Source organism: Dermacentor silvarum, chromosome 9 (assembly GCF_013339745.2).
Source record: "Dermacentor silvarum isolate Dsil-2018 chromosome 9, BIME_Dsil_1.4, whole genome shotgun sequence".
NCBI classification, from domain to species: Eukaryota; Metazoa; Arthropoda; class Arachnida; order Ixodida; family Ixodidae; genus Dermacentor; species Dermacentor silvarum.
The window spans coordinates 103,339,588-103,361,418 of NC_051162.1; the positions used below are offsets into that span (position 1 = coordinate 103,339,588).

The 21,831-nt window shown below is 43.3% G+C and overlaps 1 protein-coding gene across 2 annotated transcripts in view; it reads right to left on the bottom strand.

Moving 5' to 3' along the window:
• Positions 1 to 6,523: 6,523 nt before the first annotated feature.
• The window catches only part of LOC125940149 (venom metalloproteinase antarease-like TpachMP_B), a 34,556-nt gene continuing 19,248 nt past the window's right edge, over positions 6,524 to 21,831 (bottom strand). For both annotated transcript variants that reach the window (XM_049655873.1, XM_049655872.1), the window contains 8 exons: positions 21,405 to 21,476; positions 21,222 to 21,352; positions 20,879 to 20,928; positions 18,449 to 18,557; positions 13,056 to 13,196; positions 12,019 to 12,172; positions 9,891 to 10,019; positions 6,524 to 6,959 (listed from right to left, as the gene is read on the bottom strand). In XM_049655873.1, the coding sequence (XP_049511830.1) occupies positions 6,921 to 6,959; positions 9,891 to 10,019; positions 12,019 to 12,172; positions 13,056 to 13,196; positions 18,449 to 18,557; positions 20,879 to 20,928; positions 21,222 to 21,352; positions 21,405 to 21,476 (825 nt within the window). In that variant the 3' untranslated portion in view covers positions 6,524 to 6,920. The remainder of the gene's footprint in view (positions 6,960 to 9,890; positions 10,020 to 12,018; positions 12,173 to 13,055; positions 13,197 to 18,448; positions 18,558 to 20,878; positions 20,929 to 21,221; positions 21,353 to 21,404; positions 21,477 to 21,831) is intronic.

Here is a 21,831-nt window from a genome sequence, read left to right on the forward strand (position 1 = left end):
GCGTTCTCAACGAGCTCGTATAGAAAATATCCAAGAAAAAGGGAACACACTTCTCTAAAAAAAGCGCATTTCATATAAAACAGCCGACACTGGTAGAGGACAGCACCTGCACGGTAGTACGGTCAGAAGCATATATATTATTTAGAAATGTTGAAGCGCTATGGAGCTTACAAACGAAAAGTTTTTGCGAATTCACCCGTCCAGACATTGTTTCACACATACTTTTTCTTTTTCATTTTTTTTTGTTTTGCTTACGGACGTTCGAGTGTTTCTTCCCGGACGCTTAACCACATCATTGAACTACTCACTCATATCAAAGAGTCAACTTTCTGAATGTAACAAGCTTTACTGCCAGATGCGCTTCAGTGTGTGGTTCTCTTTTTCTATGCGTGTTTCATGAAACACGCTGTTTAGTGGCCATGAATTTGTCAAAACTCAAACGTTGAGTTTCTTTTATCTTCTAGCCGTTATCGGCATTTAGTGGCCATGAATTTGTCAAAAATCAAACCTGAAATTCTTCTTATATTCTAGTCACCCTCTATAGAACGCCCATCGCAAAGATGAAAACCTTACGAGTCTTATAGGGCTACACATCGACAAAGACGGGTCCAGGGCGGCTACCCTTCCGCGAATACAGCGATTTATATCACAGCTCACGCAATTCGTCAGGAGAGTTGCAAGCTATAGAATTTTATATTGGATTCATGGGCGCTAGCATCTTGGGCTGCTAGAAAAACAATTTCCTAGTTTTATGAGAAGTTAAGTCACGTAACATGGTCATGAAATGCTCAACGCATTTATACAACTGCTTTCATGCTTGCGAATCGACTGTAGTACCGTAAACTTCGTTGTTAAAGACCGAAAACAGAAGCGTTATTAGCCCAATATGGCGGCACCTAAACGTTTCCGTAAAATGGCCCATACAAGTAGCCTTAAAGAACAATACACGCTACGCGAGATGCAAGCACTCATCACCAGACTAATGACGTACGGCACGCCCTACCTTGCGTTGTGGAATACAGGGGTAGAAAAACTCAACATTTTAATACGCAAAGCCACCAAAATCACCCTGGAGCTCCCATCCACGTCTTCGACTACGAGACTTCTCAAGATGGGCGTATACACACAACACTTGGAAAGAACTGGCTGAAGCTCGCAAAGCCAGTCAATTAGAAGGATTGAAGCTCACGTCCACTGGAAGATCAGTGCTCGAACGGCTAAGCTACAGTGAAACCTTTATAGCCGCCTCGCACCGAAAAGAAGGAATTCCCACGAATATCCGTGAATCCTTGTGCGTAGGACCAATCCCACGCAACATGCACCCCACGTACCACAAGGAAAGAATACAAGCCCGAGTGGATACCCTACAGTGAAAACGCAGGCAAGATCCGGACGCCAGATACACCGACGCAGCCAAATACCCGCAAAGAAACACTTACTTCCGGAGCGTCGTAGATTCCCTGAGATCCAGCGTCTTCCACAGTCCGCGCACAAAACCCGAGAGTGCAGAAGAGGATGCGATCGACCTAGCAACTACCACGTGCATGGACGCAGCTGTCATCTTTTGGGAATCTCAAGCAGCTCGGTCAGAAACTACGCTAAGGGTCGCGTGTGCACAGAAGCACTCAAGATATTGAAGCGCCGAAGCACTCTGATCCCGTACACCTGCGTGACATGGGTTCCTGGGCAGAGCGGCTGGAGGGTAACGAAGCGGCACACGCCACGGCCCGCGATCACGCCTGCCGGGCCAACCTTTCCTACTCTCGAGATGTCCGGCCGGCGTCAGCGGGGGCCGGGACCGTACCCATCACCTATTCAGCGATCCTTCAACATCGCAGGCTGGAACGCAGGGTGAACTCACCACCTCGCCCAAAGCTCCACAAAGAAGAACGCACCACACTCAGAAGACTACAGAGTAATACTTAAACCCACGGAATACTCATGCATAGAGTCTACCCAACGCTACAAGGATATCTCTGCCCAATATGCGGCGTACCGGACACCTTGGCGCACCTGATCCTTGAGTGCCCATGGCACCTAGACACAGACGTTACCCTCACCGAAAGACTGTAACGGCAGAGAAGAAAACGAATACTTCATCAAGACGTGCGAGTCCAAGTTCGTCTCCGAAGACCTGAAGCAATAAGGACGCCTCGATCGAGGGCCAAGGAGACAGTGAATTAAGGCCAGAAGGTTCCTGGATTGAGGAGACCTCCCACCTAGAGTAGAACCGGGGCTTGCGCTGGAATACTGTTTTCAAAATATACGTTTATTCATCCTTCTCTGGGCCTATACAACCGTCGAATAAACAAATCCTGAACTAGGTACAGTAATATAATAAGTTTTGAAGTCATTCGTACGTTAAAACGCGTTTCTTGACCACGAACACACGGCTGAAAGTATCGTGTCTGATAGCTCTATCATGGAAAAAAATATCTTTATAAGTGACGCAATCAGTGAAAGGAGTACGGTCATAAGCTAGAATGCTGGTTACGAAGGGTTTGGTATAGGCGCTTGTCGTACTAATTTGTACTATGAGTGCTGTTCTTAAACACCTCCGATGTTGAACCTTGGAGCAATAAAAGTAATGAGGTACCCGACAAACACAGAAAAAATGGTTTCTATAATACATCACCCACTGCTCCCCCAGACCCAAAAATTGGTTATGGTGGACTTACGAAATTAGAGCACTGCACGGGCCGATTTTTTCAGCCCGGGCCCGGCCCGTACCCGTTTATACGTTGGGCTGCCCGCCCGAGCCCGACCAAAAGTTCTATGGCGAGACCCGTACCCGGCCCGGGCCCGGAAATCATTTACGTTACCCGCCCGGCCCGGCCCGCCACCCCTTTACCTTAGGCCCGAGCCCGGACCGAGCCCGGCTCAAATCCGGCCCGAACCCGGCCCGAGACCGAGAAAGATCACCGAGCGGCGTTAAACAATATAATAAAGAAGAGAATGAAAGGAATTTATTCTTCAGGCATAAATACATGTCACATGCAATTATGAACACCATTTCAGCGTTCTGAACGCAAATACCAGCGCGCGAAGTAGTACGAATGACCCTGCCGAGCAGTAGCGCCAGCAGTTTCCAACAGCGCGGTCTTGGTGCAGCCCAATCTACTTCTGTAGCAGTGCCGCCACAGTATTTTTCCACGTCGGGCCCCTCACTGCAAAGCATGCGTCGCCCCAACCGTTCGTCCCACTCAACCGTATTCTTTCTAGTACACTATAGCCGAAGCGGAGCCACGACCGGTCGTGAGCGCCGCACATGGATGGAGTTAAGCGGAGAAAGAAAGCTTCTCGTTCCTGCATGGTGTAGCGTGATGCGCTGGTGCTAGGCGGCCGGTTGAGAACACTGCGTCCATCCATATGGCACTGCGTCCATATGGATGGACGCAGTGCCATATTTCAGCCGCGTGACGAATTATCTTACCAGTCATCGTTTTACCAATTCGCCTTTGAAGAATTAGCAAGTCGCGAACGCGCTTACACCGCGCTGAAAACATTAATTACATTGATTTAGGTAAGAAATACAATGACATCCTTTGATTTGAGGTGACTTCGGCGTTTCTGGACATTCTATTCAAACAGCGCAAAATACGACGGAAGTACACAGGAGTAGCACTGGTAGCTTCCAGCTGCGCCGGGACAACAGGTTTTTCAGGGTTGAGACGCGCGAGGATAACTCGCTGCAGGTTACATGCACACCTCCAGAAAGCCTGAGCCCGGCCCGGACCCGCGTCAAAATACCCGAGCCCGGCCCGGGCCTGGGTCAAAAAGCACATGCCATGCCCAAGCCCGGCCTGAGCCCGTGAAAAATCTGCCCTACCCGGCCCGGCCTGGCCCGCGGGCCTGGCCGGGCCCGGGCTTTCAGGTAAGCCCGAGCCCGTGCAGTGCTCTACTTCCGATCACTGACCGCTAGTGGAATAAATCGCAGTAGTACAGGCAATATATTAGAAGCACAACTTTGTGATCATTGTTCATGTAGCCGCAAGTACACCCAATACAGCTGTCCGATGTTTCTTTTAACGTACGAGTGTCGGATGACATCAAAGCCTGTGTTAACGTACTCACGAAAACTTATACAGAAAAAAACAAACAAAAAGACCCGTTACCTTGAAATTCGTGCACGGGGGCGCTTTTGGTCAAAAATGATATCAGTACTACGCTGTGCTGAGATGGCCAGCTGTGAATATGGATACGAAATCACCATAACAGCCAATTCCTATTGCCTGTTCCGATAGGCGTGCACAAGAGAGTCCGAACAGAAATACGAAGTGCAAGCGCACATATCGCGTACATAGCATTTCTTTCTTTCTTTTTTTGCCTTAGTTCTTATGCACTGCTCGCAGCTACATTGCTTCAGCATAAAAGTACAGCCTCCGACACGGCTATAGCGTAACCAGGTAAAGAAAAGGCTTATTCTCACATTATTATACCTGGTATTCCAAATTAAACTTTACGGAATTTTTAAAAATCGCCTGTGGCAGGTAGCATAACTGTTATCGTTGAGCTGGGTTATTCTAAGAGGCGCACATTTGTAGCAAGAGAAATCAAAACACATATTCAACTAATGAACAAAAATTGACTAAAGAACTGCTTAGTTAATTACTTTACGACACATAATGTAATTTACGAATTGTAGCCGGTGAGTTCGAGAGGCGCATTCACTTGAAATTAACTTCCAGGATGACACCAGCTTCGAGATATTATTTTCCAAAGTGTCGGACGAACTACATGGGCGTTCGAATCAATTTTGATCCTTAATGTATAAAACAGCAATTTGGTAAAGAAGAAAGTGCAACAACAGTGCAATTTTACGGCGAGTTTGATGGCTCATATCTCCAAACTAGTGTTATTCTGGAAATTCATTCCAAGTGGATACGCCTGACAAGCTCATCGGCTACAATTCGTACATTGCAATTTGTGTCGTAAAGTAATTAACTAAGAAGTTAATTAGTGAAATTTTGTTCATAAGTTAAATATGTGTTTTCATTTCTCGTGCTACGTACTATTGTCGGCCTCATCGAATAGCCCAGCTCAATGATAAGAATTATGCTACCTGCCACAGGCGATTTCAAAAAATTTCCGGAAAACTTTAAAATGAACACCCTGTATATGTTCTTAATGCTGTAGTTCAGGATGTGGTTTGCAGGTTCGTGTGGCTTTCCTTGAATATTAGCACTATCTCTCAGTCCCTAAATCTGCCATCGAGAAGATGAGCATTCGTTCCGAAGCAGAGCGTTCCATCACTCTATAGGCAGAAGTGACGGTTGCATATTGCAGTTTTGCTTACGTTCGTCAGCTGAGCAGATGTCGCCACCTTCAGCACGAGGATTGTCCTCCTGCTTTCAGTGAGCGTCGATGCTGGCTTCTGCCGCGATGTTGTTGTTAAAATTGCGCTAAGCAGCAACTGGAGGCCGTTGGCGTTCTTCTTAGCCAAGAAACATGTGGGTCGTGCCCACTATGGGACAATGGCCAGTAATACTCAGGTAGACAATCCGAAAGGACAAGAGTGAAGAAAATGTTATCATTTATTATTATTTAGTGCTTTGAAAAAGGCGAACCTGCATAATAAGGTGGGAACAACGACCAAACTATGAATTAGAGATTAATATTTGAAAATTAATTAGGAGTTCATTTTCCTCTTCTCTCCCTCATGGTGACTACAGTGCTATTTTCCATGTGAGAGCAAGCTTCTTTTCTACTCACCCACTGCGATGAATTGACCAAGACGTAGGCATGCATTCGTTTTTAGCGGTTCAAAATCGTTTTGGATATCCTTTATAACTACTTTTGTGTCTGCAGATAACCCATCAGGAAAGTCAGGGCTTGATGTGAAATTCTGTCTGCCTTTCAAGCGCTGCTGTCCAACTACGCATCGTCACCTTTTATGCTTATGCTACAGATTTATGTGGAACACAATTACCTGGCGCTATTCCCTTACTGCTATGACGACGAAGCGAACCCCTGGAGATGAATATATATCGGCAATACCTCAAGGAATGTCATGGGTGAACGAAAAGGCTTTCTGGACAGAGGTATCAGACTCGACGAATTGACGAACTCACATCGGTGCGCTCACGACACGACGTGCTTCAAGTACAGACATGTAGACCTCGACGTAATGATGACACCTTATCACTCCGTGTGGGCCACGATGGAATATCGCCGGCAATCTAATCTAAACATGGTGACCGGATTTAGCTGCACACACCTGCGATAGTTGACGGCCGTAATATAAATGCCTTAGCGGACTTTTCGTACTTTTCTATTCTGAGCCAGAAACTGGATTATTTCGCTCTTTTCTTCGTACCAATATAGTCTCCCTCACCAGTAATATTGGTGCATATATTTGTTTTATTTTCCTTCACGTGTAATGGTGTTTGGGCTTTGTAGGGTTAAAACAATACTGAATTCAATGCGCCCATGCCGAGACTTGGAATGAAGACATCTTACAATTTCTTGACTCGGTAACGTTGGCCGTTGTCCCTTTCGGGACTTGCCGAAGAAGTCGCTTCGCCAAGTCTTCTTTGTTCTTAAGCAATCCCGGTTAGCTAGCAATTTTCGTTTTGGGCGATGGTGATGTTGTGTGTTTTCATCTTTTAACCATATAGACTTGTAATCAATTAGCATGAGGCGTTTCATGTTCGATACCCCATTATTATAATTTGTAGACGTTTTTTATCACGTTTAATAATCCATTGGGAACTGGCTAGGCAAAACTACTTTAACAGTGTAAAAACAATCCTCAATAAATCTTATGCGTTAATAAACTGGGTACAGTGCTATCTTCTTATGTAATCAGGCGATTTAATCAAACCACTAATAAACTACAGGAAGCAAGCCACCGTTGCATGATTTCTGCGAGAATAAATTGGTGTCACTTGTTCTCGAGTGAGTCGACTCAATGTTCAGGTTTAATTTTTTACGTGCTTGCATCGCCCCCTCTTGCAGACCTGGAAAATAAAGAAGGTGGTAAGCAGACATGAGTAGGCTAGTAGAAGAGTAGCATCACTCGAAAAAAAGAAAATTTCAGGCTCGTCATGTTACCCACAGTGAAGTGTAGGCGGCGCCATTCTACTGCAACTGTATGGCTATGTGTACTACGCAATGTCATGACCATGATAATTTCGGGACATTCCGATGGCTAATGCTCAGCAGTAGTTCGTAGTACACGAAGTTTAAAATGTAGATGTAAAGAGAATATGCGATTCGTCAGAGCAATCAGCAGCTTTAGGTGCTCACTCTCCAGTTCGTTTTCGTGTCCGCCGCTGGCGCCGGTGTGTCTTGCAGGAATCCCAAAGATCTCTGCGACACGTTAACAGCAAAATAAGCAGAAAATGTCCAGGGCCTTGAGTATAGCTGTCTACTAATTTTCTCTCGCAATGGATGCTTTGCCTATCGGACGAAACTGCGACTTCTTCACTTGTGTGAATATACTCGTCTGTGTTGAATTATTTGTTATTTGTGTGACCAATTTATTTTACCCTCATATTTATTTATTTTTTATTTATTACATACTGCAGAGCCTTGGGTCCAAGGAGGTGGGTAGTTTAAAAAAAACAGTCATATTACAAAAAGCGCCAAGACAATGCGAATTTCGGCAGCCATACCAAAATGTCCAAACCTAGGCCCAGAGCTCTCGAATCGACAACCAATACCGAAAGCAGCGGCGCTTTCTCATTCAACGTTTGTCTTCTGTGCGATGAAAGGAAGCGATAGCCTAAATTAGAATTTCTTAGTTTCAATTCGTGACAGTTATAAATAAGTTCAGGCTTGGTCCTAGGCGGATATGTTGCTTAGATAGATGTCATGTTTGCTTAAGGTATTGTTCAGGGGCCCAGTGGTGAATATTTATTTTTAGTACTTCGATCAACGCCATCAATAAACCGAAATGTTGGGTAGGGTTCTCGGCGTGCACAGAGTTGTCCCGCCATCTTATTTGGCCCTCAAGACGTTTTATCGCTCTTAGCTATCTAATACTTTTTTTATCGCTGATTAAACCGGCAGTGTTACGCTTGTCTCATTTCGTGCACGATTGAGACGTCGCGCCTGCAGCGGCGCTGATGGCGCTTATATATATATATATATATATATATATATATATATATATATATATATAACGCCACCATTGTACGACACTTGGTAGTTAATACTTCTTGATGCCTATTGAATGCTTTGGGAAATGTATCAAATGCTGCACTATCTTATGCGTAGTAGCACCAGCCTGCCACTGCTTTGGTGGATGCCTGGAGCCTTGTTAAGCCAACCCAAAACGCCTTTTTTTCTGGTCACCCTTTTTCATCATGAATCGACACCCGTGGATGTAAAAATAATTTGGATGATTCATTCATTCATATGGCTGCACCAAAGAAAGATCGGGTGCAACCAACATGCTCCTATAAGTTATGTTAAAAAACCAAATATGAGCCCGTTGCACATTTTCTGGTAATATATCAGTAACTACAGGTAGCTCCTCTCAAGAGTGCAATACTGTGAAAGTGGGAACCCACGTGCTACCTACCTGTCCGTATCACAACATCGCCTTCTAGGTTTTGAGTAGAAGGCGATGTTGTGATATGGAGAGATAGGTAGCGCGTGGGTTCCTGCTTTCGAAGTATTGCGACATCATAATCAGAACTGGTTTTGGCACGTAAAACCCCAGAAAGAAGAAGAAAGAAGTAGATTTTGAGTACAGGCTCTAGTGCAATCTTAGGAGAAGTTCCAGGACTTTCTTTCCTTATTTAGTTGTTTCTTTCTGCACAGGAACATAGACTGGAGTACCTGAAAAATGCTATTTAGCTTGTCAAATACCACCCTTCCCAATACAGAGCGGCACGTATCTCATACGTATCTCGGCACGTATCTCGGCACGTATACCAGTATCTCATCCACTAGCACATTTATACGAAAGAAAAATAGCCTGAGTATAACATCAAAAAAGAATACTAAATAGTTAAGTGCGTAAGTATTTACAAAACATTATGGTTATATATCTCGTCAGGGTTGAGAATCGTAATTACAAAAAAACAAATGTCTACAGCACTAATTTATACTACGGAATATTTAGTTGTACAGCTAAGTTAGTCATCACACATCGTTCTAAAGAAATACAAAATATATAACAGGCGTACAAAATAAAACTACTATATATATATATATATATATATATATATATATATGTTTCTCGTACTGATTTAGTGCCAATTATTGTAAGACAAGGTATAGGTGCGTTAAAGAATTTAACAAAATTTGCACTCCTGTATCAAATGCATATTCCTTTCTTTCACCTTTAAGGACTCAACTATGGGCATTATTAAGGGGGAGCAGTAACAGACATAGGAAGCGAATATTTTTTTATAATATTAGCTAAAGTTTGAAATCTGGCACAATAAGCAAACAAATACCAACACAGCAGTGTTTACACAGTCATTTTTATGTAGTCGAATGAATATTAGAGTAAGCAAAAAAGGTATCATACATAAAGAAATTTACACCAAAATTAGACATAGCTAGGTCACAGCAAGATGTGCACAAAACTTTTTTACCACCAGAAATCTTACTTTTATGCGTAATTAATATATTTGCTGACTAAGCCAAACTGTTTATTTCTTCAATAACTGAATATGTAACGTCTATATGCTTCATTAAACAGTAAGACATAGAACGAATAACCAGAGGACGGATGCTGGGAGCTCCTTTCTTAATATTTTCCGCTTGCAGTTCGTTTATTGTTTGAGTCAGCTGTCGTTAACAAGCGACTAAAAGTGTGATTGCTTTGTCTAGTGCTAATAGGCCTTGTTTCTTGAGAAGCTGTAAAAGCTCCTGCTCTCTCATTGAAACAACACATGACAAGAAATGAAGATGGCCCGAAGGGCTACTGTTACCTTGGAAAGGTCTGACTTGTTGCACGGTATCCCATCAGGTGCAACCACAGCAAAAACCCTCTCCCTAGATGATGATCTTGAGACAGCAGTGCAGATGACATTACATTTGGGGTAGTTCTTGTCCTTTTGCTGCGTTTTATACAGGAGAAGTGCTTGTTTCACATGGCAAAATCATCTGGTCAGATATTATCTGCGCATAATAGGTACTGTACTCCAATGTCAGCTTTCAGCAGAGCATTTATACACACGAAGAAACATTAGGCAGCACATAGAGAGAACGCTGGCACTCGTTCTATGTGGTACTCGTTCTTTTTTCATGGGTGTGTAGGCTACGCTGAAAGATAACCTTGAGTCGCAATACAAGCTCGCACAGATCAAAATATTTTTAAGGTACTGACGATACATTTTCATACTTTGGACAAGCTGCAACTGCATTATTCTAATTTCTAGCAGTGGTATCCCAAATTTGCTGCACGATGATTTTCTTTTGCCATAAACATTCGTAATCGTTGCACCCCATAACTAGTATTAAATTTGACCTGTAAATATTGCCACTTGGTCAAGGAAATTCCGATCAGTATAAAACACCCGAACAGTTTTTTTTTTCATAATATAATAATGTACACTGACTATTTTACAGCGTAAGCTCTTATGGGCCGTTTCGGTTCGCGATGGTGTCCGCCGTCGCGTAACCGCTATCTCCGGAAACGCGAAAAAAGTAAGCAGTTCCCGCCGGGATCAAACCCGCGCCGGCTTCGTGGGAGCCAGATACTCTACCACTGAGCCACGCAAACGCTTGCTATCGCGCAGCGGAAAAAATGCCCTATAAACGCTCCCTAGGCAGGCGCGCAGGCGCAGATGACCCGAGCCTCCGCCAGTATGACGGCGCCATCTAGGTAATGCGCCTGCAAACGCAGCTGTGCGCAGGCACAGACGACGAGATGCGATTCAGACGAGGCGCGCAATCGACGCGATCCCGAGCTGCCTGAGCGTCCGTCAGTATGGTGGCGCCATCTAGTTAAGATGCCTGCAAACGCAGCGTGCCCGACCTGCAAGTTGCAGTTGCAAGGCTTGATCGGGCTCAGCAAGACTGCTGTGCAGTGGGCATTACAAGCCGCAGCTCGCCGTCGACGCCGGGTGGACAGTTCAGATCGTTCTCGTCAAAACGAGGCGAACAGACTGCCGCGAAGACCCTGTGTTGCGTGGTGTCCAAATTTGAGCTGCTCTTGAGCCGCTCCACCAGCTTACGCTGTGACTGTGCTGAATGCGCCGCGCAGGCCTGTGACTTTCGATGACGGCGGGGTTTATGAGTACTCTTTCTTGGATCTGACATGTAACATTCCAATGGTTCTTTAGAAAGTTTAGGTTTTTCGTCAAGAATCATCAATTATACGGTTTTTCTATAAAATTCGCCAAGAACAGCATGCTCCGACCATTTGCTTCGTATATTCTGCACTCCTGCTACTAAAATGCACCAGGATGGTAATTCAGAGATGTCTGTTTTGGATCACGCTAGCGTGCAATTCTATTTGCGCATTGTTTTATGTATTTAGAGTATATTACGGTAAGTGCTATCTGTATGGTTCATTCAATTGCCTTATTGTTTTTGAACAGGAGGTCAGAAATTCGAGTGCAATGGCAGTAAGGAGAAGAATATTACGCAGAGAAAATTAGATTAAAGTCAAATACTTTAGTCCAAGTCATCTCAGTGAAAACATGGTTGTTCCATTCTTGTGGAGTTGACCTGCCTTACAAGTCTAAAGTACAGGAAATGTGTTGCATCATTTATTCTTCCCTGCGGAATCACTCGAAATCATCTCTGATATCACGCCAAACTTTGTTTGTTTGTGCTTGGTTCAGTGCCCGTAATTTGGTGCAAAACTAAATGTATTCATATATTGCTTACAACTCAAAATATACAAATTTCCAGAATAGAACACGTGCAGCGTGCGTGGTCGAGCGAGTACCAATCTATGTTGTTTAGCGTTCATTGGTGTATGCAAGGATAATCTAGAACATTATTGATCCACGGTCCCCGTGTTTCCATTCCTCTGCAGATTCAGTATCAGTGTTAGTGTTGGACTAAGATAAGCATCGTAGAAAATATAGATCAGCACAATTAACTTACCTCTGCACGCAAGAGATATTCGCCTTGCTGCAGGTACACACTGCACTTCCTTTTGCTTTCTTTTTGATGTTTTGTGTCCACCTTACTTATGGCAGCATCTGCATCAGTCGCGTTAGGCATATTATTTTGTACGAATAAGCACGTAGCATGGTTCCTGCGTGAGGGTGGAAAAAAATTACATTTTATGCTTATTGGTACGAAGGGTATACAAGTAACAAGCCGCAAGAATTTATGTTACAGCAACATTTCCACAAATTTTGTAATTTCGCTACAGTTCTGGAGGTCAGATTACGAAAATCGAAGCCTAGATAATTGTGCTCAGAAAAAACTCTGAGGCATTCCGCCTCAGAAAACCTTGAACATGGTCGGGCATTTGCTGCCACGTGATATTCTTCCCATATAAACGACCATTCAGGGACGTTGTGCTTGGAACGCAGTTAATACTGCTTTTATTTTATTTTTAAAATCCAGAAACGCGAAACTAACATATGTAGCAATTTCAGCATAAAATTGTTTGTTTCTTAAATTATTCTTTATTTTCTCTGTTATGGCTCGGTCCGTGTAGCCATAATGAATACTGCAGAGTATTTTAATGTGGCAGCGTTGCCCTCAGATGCCCAAAGAATTCTGTAGCTTTGAAAAGGCTAACTTCCAAGCTAACTAAAACAAGGAAATCTGTGTGATGTCTGGTGTAATGAAACTTGCTTATTGAACTAATTTTATTGTACTTTGCTACCTTGTTTATTGCAGAACACCGGGATTTCTTTTCAAATTTGCTATAAATGTTACCTTTGCAGTTCCATATGCTAGCGACACTGCACTAAGAGACAGACAGAAAGGAGGCATTGAAAGGCAGGGACGGTTGACCAAAGATTCTTTTGGTTGGTTAGTAAAGAAATATAAATTTCTCATTGTGGTTAAAGCGCGATCGCGGTGCGGGGACGTTTTCCTATCACTCCAAGTTCTTCGCTGTACGTGGAAATTAGGGGGCTACAACCCTCTGCTGAACTTACGATCATTGAAGAGGGATTGCTCACGTCACAAAGGATCTGATGGCTCTCTTGCTGCAGTCAGAGAATTCAAGCCGGATATCGCCTTCGGCTGATGGACTCATTATGTATCCGACACTAGGCGCACACTCTGAAGACCATGGGCCCCCGTCATGAGGAGAACCTAATCTGCGCAAGGGACACATGTTAATTCCGCGACAGTAACAGGCGACTGGCGCAGAGCAAGGTGTCGTCTAAAGAAGTAATAAAACGGCTGGACATCATCTTTAAAGCATGTTGTGGGCCTGGTGATTTCAGCAGACGAGATAAATCACAACATCAAAGCACGTACACAACAGCAAAATATGGCACACATGACACACATACGTACATGGCACAGAAAAGCATGGCGCACATGGTGCAATGTTGCCTGCTAGGGGGAATTAGTTGAAACTGAGCACATTACTTGAAAATGCTATGGAAACGTTAATGTCGTAATAAAATATTCGTTAATTACCTCTCTAATAGTATCTTATGATTCAATTTAGAAGACATTTCAAAATTATCAAATTTGTGTAGTGAAGTATCTCATTGTTTAGAAAAATCCTAGCTCCAACCACTTTTCAAATATCCGCTCTCAAAGTCGGCAAAAATGTGTTGGCATTCCAGTTAATCCAGTTGGTGATTTTCAAGCTCAGGTATGCGGACGAATGACTGGAGACGAGACCGCAAGTACAAGCGCTGATTTAAACAAACTTATTATGTGAGCTGAAATAAACTAAACGGCTTATCTTGCCCGTCACACAAGCTGAGTGCCGATGCCAGAACACAACATAACAAACAAAAAACCCGGAAAATTGATAGAAGGTCGTCGCCAATTGAAACAAGACAGGGCCGCAATAGTGTGAACATGTGAAGCATGGGCCAAATTAACAAAACAGACAAAAAAAACTGTTGCTTATGACATTTTATACTGCTTAAGTGTGTGCATCTAGCGATGTGTGTGCCCCTAGCGATGAGTGCTTAAGTGTGTGCACCAAGAGCTGGTTCACTCACATATATTCATACCGACGCAAACAGGTGTGCTGCGGTTGGGGAATGTGAAAGCGATGGTGACGATGCTCCAATATTTTAGGATAAACGAAAAATTTGGCGTAGCTCGAATAAATGTGGCAAGATCATCGCGCAGTCAAATGATTTTGAAGCTCCTATGTTAAGCTTTATGCTTATCGCGTTCGTTGAATGACGGTGAAATGAACACGTTTTTGTCCGTAGCGAAGAAGGTCACGTATATTCATTCAAAGTACCTAATTGGTAGCAGGAACAGCAGGCCTACAAGAAATCTTCAAGGCAAGCCTTGAACGCTTGCATGAGTAACTGAAACCTTTACAATATTTTATGCGTACAAACATTGGCAGAATGATTTTCAAGCCCTTATGCGGTGTTTTGTGAAAGCACCTTGATTGGATGATCGGCTAGGTGTTCGTATTTCTCGACAGAATAAGAGCCACAGTCTAAGACACATTTTTATGTGGCAGTCTCTACAGCGTTTTGAGATACTCTGAAATCATCGGGCGCTGTAAATTACCTTAAGACAATGATGGTCACCTTTGTTCAATGTGCACATTTCTGCAAATCTTTTGATTCATCAAGTTTCACTCATCGTGCTATGTGAATTGGGGGTTTAACAAAAGAATCAATTGCATTGTGTTTCAATGACTTGCGTTTATTATTATCATTGCTCTGCCTTCGAGCACTGCAGCCCAAATGTGCAAAAACTTGGCCACGATGCACGCATACTCCTCTTGTACCAAATTACACTAATATAGATGTTTGGCGCTTGACTCATGTGCTAGTTTCCATGTTGTGTCTTGGTGACAACTTGTACATTGAGATGCTGTGTTAGGTTGCACCCACAGTAACCTGGATCGGCCCACCTTCACCAGTACTTTTCTCGTAGCAACTAAGACTATATAGAAATTGTGAGAAGTTTTGCCACCTTCATGGTTGTGGCAGGTCGAACAGATGCTAACATTCCAGAACCGATGTGTAGATGCCATCATCGTTTTCACACAGAGAAAGAAAACAGCCATATGTACGTAATGTTCAAGTTTAAAAAGCACTTAAGTGAACCGTCTCAACGCCGTATTAGTCAATCATGGTCAAATTAAACACTTAAAATTTTGTACAATACCCGTTTATTATGGGGTTCATATTGCGTAATAAGAAAACAGTACATGATAGCTCTTTCAGATTTGTTACATTACCAAATTGGATTTCTCGATCATACAATTAACATTTGTCCACTCTTGTTTGCATTCACGTTCAACACGTTTGGCGCCAGCACTCATCGCTGACCCTTATTTATTTAAGTCTAGTATTCTGTTGGCAGCTTGTTGGAACGTGCAATGTAGTGAGGAATGCCGCACGTGTTAGCAGAGAGTTCAAAACAGACTAACACATTTGGAATACATTGACTGCAAACACATCACTTTAATAGGTCTATTGGGCATGCTTCTGCTTTGAAGTGTGAACGACGAGCTAAAATCACTTTTCCGTGATATCATTCTGGCTGCAGTGTTCCATTCTTGAGCGTGATGCCTGGAATTATTTTTTCGGTTGATCTGGCAATATTGAAATGTCAGTGATAGGGGAGTTTAGGTGTAAGAGATTTCGGTCCTGACTATATAACTCCATGCTGTTAACTTATACCAATTTTCAGCATAACGGCGTGTCTTGCGTAACTTGTGTTCATTGTGATGCGAAGACAGGTCGGTATTATACCAGTACGGCGCTCTTATGTAAAGTATTCTACTTCATTTCTTTTTAACATTTACGTGGCCTTGTGCAGCCGACAAACCAACCTCTATAAAAATTTTTCATGCCGCTATCTACCGTAGGTACTTCCGTAAATGACAAGAAGGGAATTGACAGCTACCATATAGATTAATAAACTTGTATAATTGCAAAAGAAAACTTGTAATGAACGGTAGAGACATTGGGCTTGTTGGTAGTTCATGTTTAAAATAATAACAGCGCGAGAGACGTGTGACTTTCTTCGTTTGTTCCTGTCTCTCGCGCCTGTTCGTATTTTAAACACAAACTTGTAAGAAGAAATCCGCGAAAAATAACAAGAACTTCCACAATTACGCTCTACGTATGTTCACAAGCTATTCTCTACATTCGTTCAAATCATAGAGCAGAATAGCAGGCTTTGCTGAAACGTGAAGAGCGTTTGGGTGATCCATTGGTACAGCATAAATGAAGTAAAGAGCAATAATTGTAACATTCAGTGTCGATTACTTGTCCAATAAGTTTCATAATTCTATTTGATTCCGAGCACGGCAGTAATTTATTCAATGCAGGAACCAATGTTCTTGAAATCTTGTTATACAGAGGCCATAAAAAATTGACTTGCCATCCCAGTTCTTCGACAGTGGATATTCAGCGAAGCTGTCGAAAACCACCACTACGACTGCTGAGGGGGGTATGCAATGCTTTCTTGCTCAATTCCTCCTATGGTGCATTATTCAGCCATGTGGAGCATGCGGACTGCCCATGTGCGGCGACGTGCTGCCCACTGGTCGTATTTCCGCTCCTTTTTTTCCTTTTCGTATTCACGGTGCTCCTCGGGAGTCCTAACTATGCGTCGCCTTCCCATAGCTGTGTTGCAACAACAGTAAAATCAGTTGCTAGGCTGTTTCCTTTATATATGAAAGGCTGGTGACGCCATTCCCTACCTCGCCAGCTGCCATCGCCGCGGCAGCTTGCGCTACAGTAATCTTTACCCGGAAACGTATGCGGGGAGAGCTACGTGGTTGGCTTTGTTAGGAGCAGCTTATCATCAATCATGTGGTTTGGATGCTTGTTTTGTGGTTGTTCTTTATTGAAACGAATGCTGCGCTGTACGTTGTATGTGTAATACCTAAGAATGTATGCACTTCTCTTCAATCGCTGAAGACTTCTTTTTCGTGAGGACGACGCCGCAAGAAATTCCGACCAACTAGATCCTAACAGCTTCGCTGTAAATAACAAACAGCGATTGCATTTGGCGCACTTCAGTGCATCGATGGATTCACTGTTCAATGCATTTTCCCTTCCTCTGCTTCCTTACTGACCCTGAACAAAGCCGGCGTTGTCAGCGCTGTGGCAGACGCCTGGAAGAGGAAGGCGCGAAGCTACAACGAAATTTGAGTCGCGGTGTCGCACATTCTATACAACAGGTGCGCAAAAGGGAGCGTAATGCCATGTGACCAAACCATTCTTTTTTTCATATCGCTCTTTCGTACGTGCCTTTACTCCCTCGATCATAAACGCTAATCAATTACCCACCATTGCTATCGCACTGTCTCCTTGGTTCCATACACTCGCAGCTAAAAGCTGCCTGCAAAAAAAAAAAGATACTTCGGCCTCTATTACGCAAAACTATTCCAATCTGCTAACGTCAAATTTACGTACCACCTGACGCAAGCATTAGGTGGTGACCAGCAGCGTTGTTTGTACAGATTAATCAAACGCTCTCCTCTTTTACAGGACGTCGCTTTTGGTTGCCTTAATGCGAATAGCGTTGCCTACCTTGATCAGTTATTTCTTATCTATTTGGTTGACAAGAGGCGAGGAGCACTCCATAGTGGAGAGGCTTTTCGCGACTGCCGAGCTGATCACCGAATGACAAGGGGGGTGCCAGCGCGTGCAATTGGTCCGCTTCCCCTTGCTTAGCTTCCGGCCGCCGATCGAAAATTGCAGTGGCATGCAACGGAAGCTTTACCTTATAGCGCCCTTTGTAAATACGGCCCCAGATTAATATGCACAAAGGGGTATCTAGCGCATTACTCGAGTAGATCACGCTATCGTTTAAATCACAATTAGTAAGTCAGGATGAATCGCTGTAACGACTCACTTCCAGTAGAAGGGTTCTTCGACTCACTTGTAGTACAGCTTTGTATTGTTTCATGGGGGACAACCTTAAGCACATTGTGAAAATAAATATTTGGGAATCGGTTGCAATTATCGGATTTCCAGTCAGCAGAAGTCACTATACCACTGCTCGAATTCAATAGCGTAGTGCGTCATGCGCACCAGGTTGTATATACACACACATATATATATATATGTGTGTGTGTGTGTGTGTGTGTGTACGTGTGTATGTATGTATGTATGTATGTATATTTGGTGATTTTTATTTCCAGACATGCATGAGCTAGTTTCCATCTCTGCCTCAAATGTGCGAAACATAAGTAGCAGTGATATATCTTCTGTAAAATTTCTTAGAACTACAACACATAATATACACATGGTATGTGGTGGCAGAAAAAAAATTAAGATGTAACACCCAGTTGCGCGAACAAGCGCATAAAATTAGTGCGAGAGCTGACCTGCATTTAAAATTAGGTGAACTAAGGAACATATAACTCATGACGTGCTTTTGGAAAGGTACCCACAAGTGGCCTATTTCGTGAACGGCACTCATAACCCCCGCAAACTTCTTGCCATTGTCTGCAACAACCATCACGTTTCGTGGAGTGCACACTGTTCCAGTAAACGCTGCACCTGTGTTTGACAACAGAAAATACACAATCACTCACGTTTGCTAGAAAAAGGCGATTCCGTGCACTTAAAATATAGGACAATTTTCAGCATTCGCAGGCACCGGCGCGCCACGCTTCTCGTGACGAATGTCACGCGCAGCCTTCTTGGCAGTTAGACTAGTTGGCGCGCGCATCGCGACAGGAGCGCGAGGGAGTTGCCGGGTTGCCGCACGACGCGTTTCTCAGAGTTCGCATGCATCGGCGTGCCGTGCGTTTCGGAGGCCACGCGCTTGCTTCGCGGTGAGTGCGCTAGATGGCGCCGAGTGCTCTCAGGGAAGCGCGAAAGAGGAATCCTGCTGCACTACATGCTTCATACATAACTCGTTTAACGGTTGCGATACGTTGTGTCGATATATTCATTCAATGCTAAACCCATTACCGTCGACAATCGTCGGGAGAACGGGTTCCGGAAAATTTTTTTTTACCAGGTAGAATTTGGTTCTACCCGCCTGAATGGCTTGTGGCTATGGACGTTGGACTGGCTTAGGAAGTGTTTGCAAGATCCACTCACGACAGCGGCAGACACAAGTGGAGAGGGGCAAAATGTAGGAACGCTTGTGTAGAGCGCATTCGTTTCACATTAAAGAAGTAGTGGTGTTAAGGATTATTGCGGAGTCCGCGATTATGGTCTGCCTCATAATCATACCGGTTGGTGTGGCACTTAAAACACCGAAATTACTTTTCTCTATACTTTGTTGTGTAAATAAAAAAGGAAATTGGTATTAGGCATTGCCACCGTTTTATAAAACCTTTTCAAAACTATTGGACTTGAAGACTACCGTAGCAATGTTTTATATATTGCCGCAGGTGAAGATATGTCAAGTAAATCTTTGTGCTGCATTTTCCGAGTTACCGTATTTAGATGATTGAGGGAGAAGCGTGCCTTTAGGGTATGCTATGCAACGATAACCTCCATAGTAGGGCACACATGCATGCATGAGATAATAAAAACTTTACTAGTTCATCCATTAAGCAAGCTGTTGTCTATCACAATCTTAGCGCTTGCGTGTTGTCGCATACCAACTATTTACTTATCAAAATAAGAGCGCGCAAGTTTCCCTATCTTTCCTTGAGATAGCTACGGTTGGACACGCTATGTGACGTCACATTGTCTTCCCCATTGGGCGATGTTGTCCAGTGAGCTACCTTCTGGATTTGCCCATGCTGGCGACGGAAGGATGCACCCGGATTGGCCGCTTGTATAACATAATACTCAAAGTGGCAAAAGCCAACCGCTTGTTCGCAACGAAGTTTGCTCAAAGCCACGCATCTCGCTATCACGCCTGAGCTTAAATGGGGCGTGAATTCACTCAAAGCCACGCGTATCGCTGCCATGCCTGTGCGAGAACGCGGTGTCCATCCAAACAAGAGTCACACAATACAACGAGGCTTAATCTAGTCATGAAAACGAAAGAACAAGGACACAAGCGGTGTATATTGCAAATCTGCATGATTTGCTTAATTTGACAACCATGTTCTATGGATTGTGCACTGCCGTTTTTTATATGCATACTGACCATCACTACTATTTATGTCTCAGTCTACACAAGCTTGGACAAAACACATGTCGCAATGAGGTTTCTTTTGCATCCACGAGACAGACAAATAATTAATGATTTACGTACTCGCAGCACTTTGATGATGGACACATTAGTAGATTTTAAGCAGAAACGTTTGGTAAGTGTAAGTGTGAAAGCTACTATGGGATCGCATAATAAAAAAGAAAGCTGTGCCCATCTCACGGCACTATCATGTAAAAATAATAGGTGGTTTCCTAAAACACCATACTCCTCGGGAAATGTTAACCGAGATGCCTAGAAATTGAGGCTTGTGCGGCGCCATTCACTCTCCCCTTTTTTTTCTATCCTATTTTTTTTTACTTTGCGTTTCTCACTAAAAGTTGGCAGTTCTGCCTGCTTCTGTAGTTTTATTGACATGGAAACATGAGCCCTAACGGTAAATCAAGAAAATGGGGCCACTAGCTAATACCTATCGTGTAATAGCATGTCTGAGAAGTCGTGTGAACGCTTAATTCCAAGTCCTTCAACATCTTTTATGATTATTTGGTTATACGCGTATGTTGAGTTGCAAGTTGATTTTCTCACTACTATCATGTACAACGGCTTGTTTTTATAAACAGTGAGCATTCTCACAAGCTTTAATGCATCGATATCATTTATCGTGACTAGTTTTTTTTTTATTTGCGAAGCGTTTGAGATATTTTCCTCTGTATGTAAATTAATATTATACCGCAAACACACCAGGTTTGAAAATGTACCATACCATAAGACACCAAGTTATGGCCATTGGGACCGACTTGTACCATCTCTCGCCTGAAATTTCAAAAACAAATCAATTAATCTGTGATCGTCGTTTGACACGAAATTTGTCCTGTAGCCGTGTGGCGAAGTTACAATATTCGATACACATACATGCTTTTACAAGAAACCCGCTTTTATTACATTGTCATGCAGCGTAGTAGACAAAATACAAGATTAAACTAAGTGAGTGCTAAGGCATTTCTGCGTCGTAATTAGCTGCCCAGCAGATGTGGAGGAATAAAGCTTACGCTGGCCGCGATTTGGACCCTTCGCCATGTAACAACAGAAAGGTATTTGTTTCTCACCCTATCAACATGATGATCATATCCACGTGCTGCCATTTGCTGTTTGATGTTGCTTGTATTACCAACTTCGCGAGCGTCTTCTGGCTGTCGACATAGTTTCCATTTGTAAAGACGAGATGTTCCTCCGCCCCCTGAAAATTTGCCTTTGTGAAAAGGATCAGAATCCTAGATGCTTCCACTTACAGCATTATTGATTTGAATAGTTGTCACAACAATGCTTCCAGGAGGTTCAAGCGTTTGCAGGACACGGCTCACCTGCGTAGCAAAATATATAAAAATGTATTATAGGTATTAAATGTATTACTGCCACCTGAATACAATTTCTTATATGGCCGACTTTGTAGACGCGATCTTTGGAGTCCCATTTTGGCATTTTGTGACATTAGGCACTGATTCAAACACGACCAACATGAACGACAGATACTATTATCGATGACCACAATCATCGCCACACTATATTATTGATACTGAAACGTATAATAAAGGAAAAAGTTAAATCTAGCTAGATGGAAACATTCGGCTTCCGTGAAAAAGTCGCAGTTTCGCCTGAAAGGGGAAGCATCGATTGCGATATCAAATTAGTAGACATCAATACGAAGTAAAGATGAGT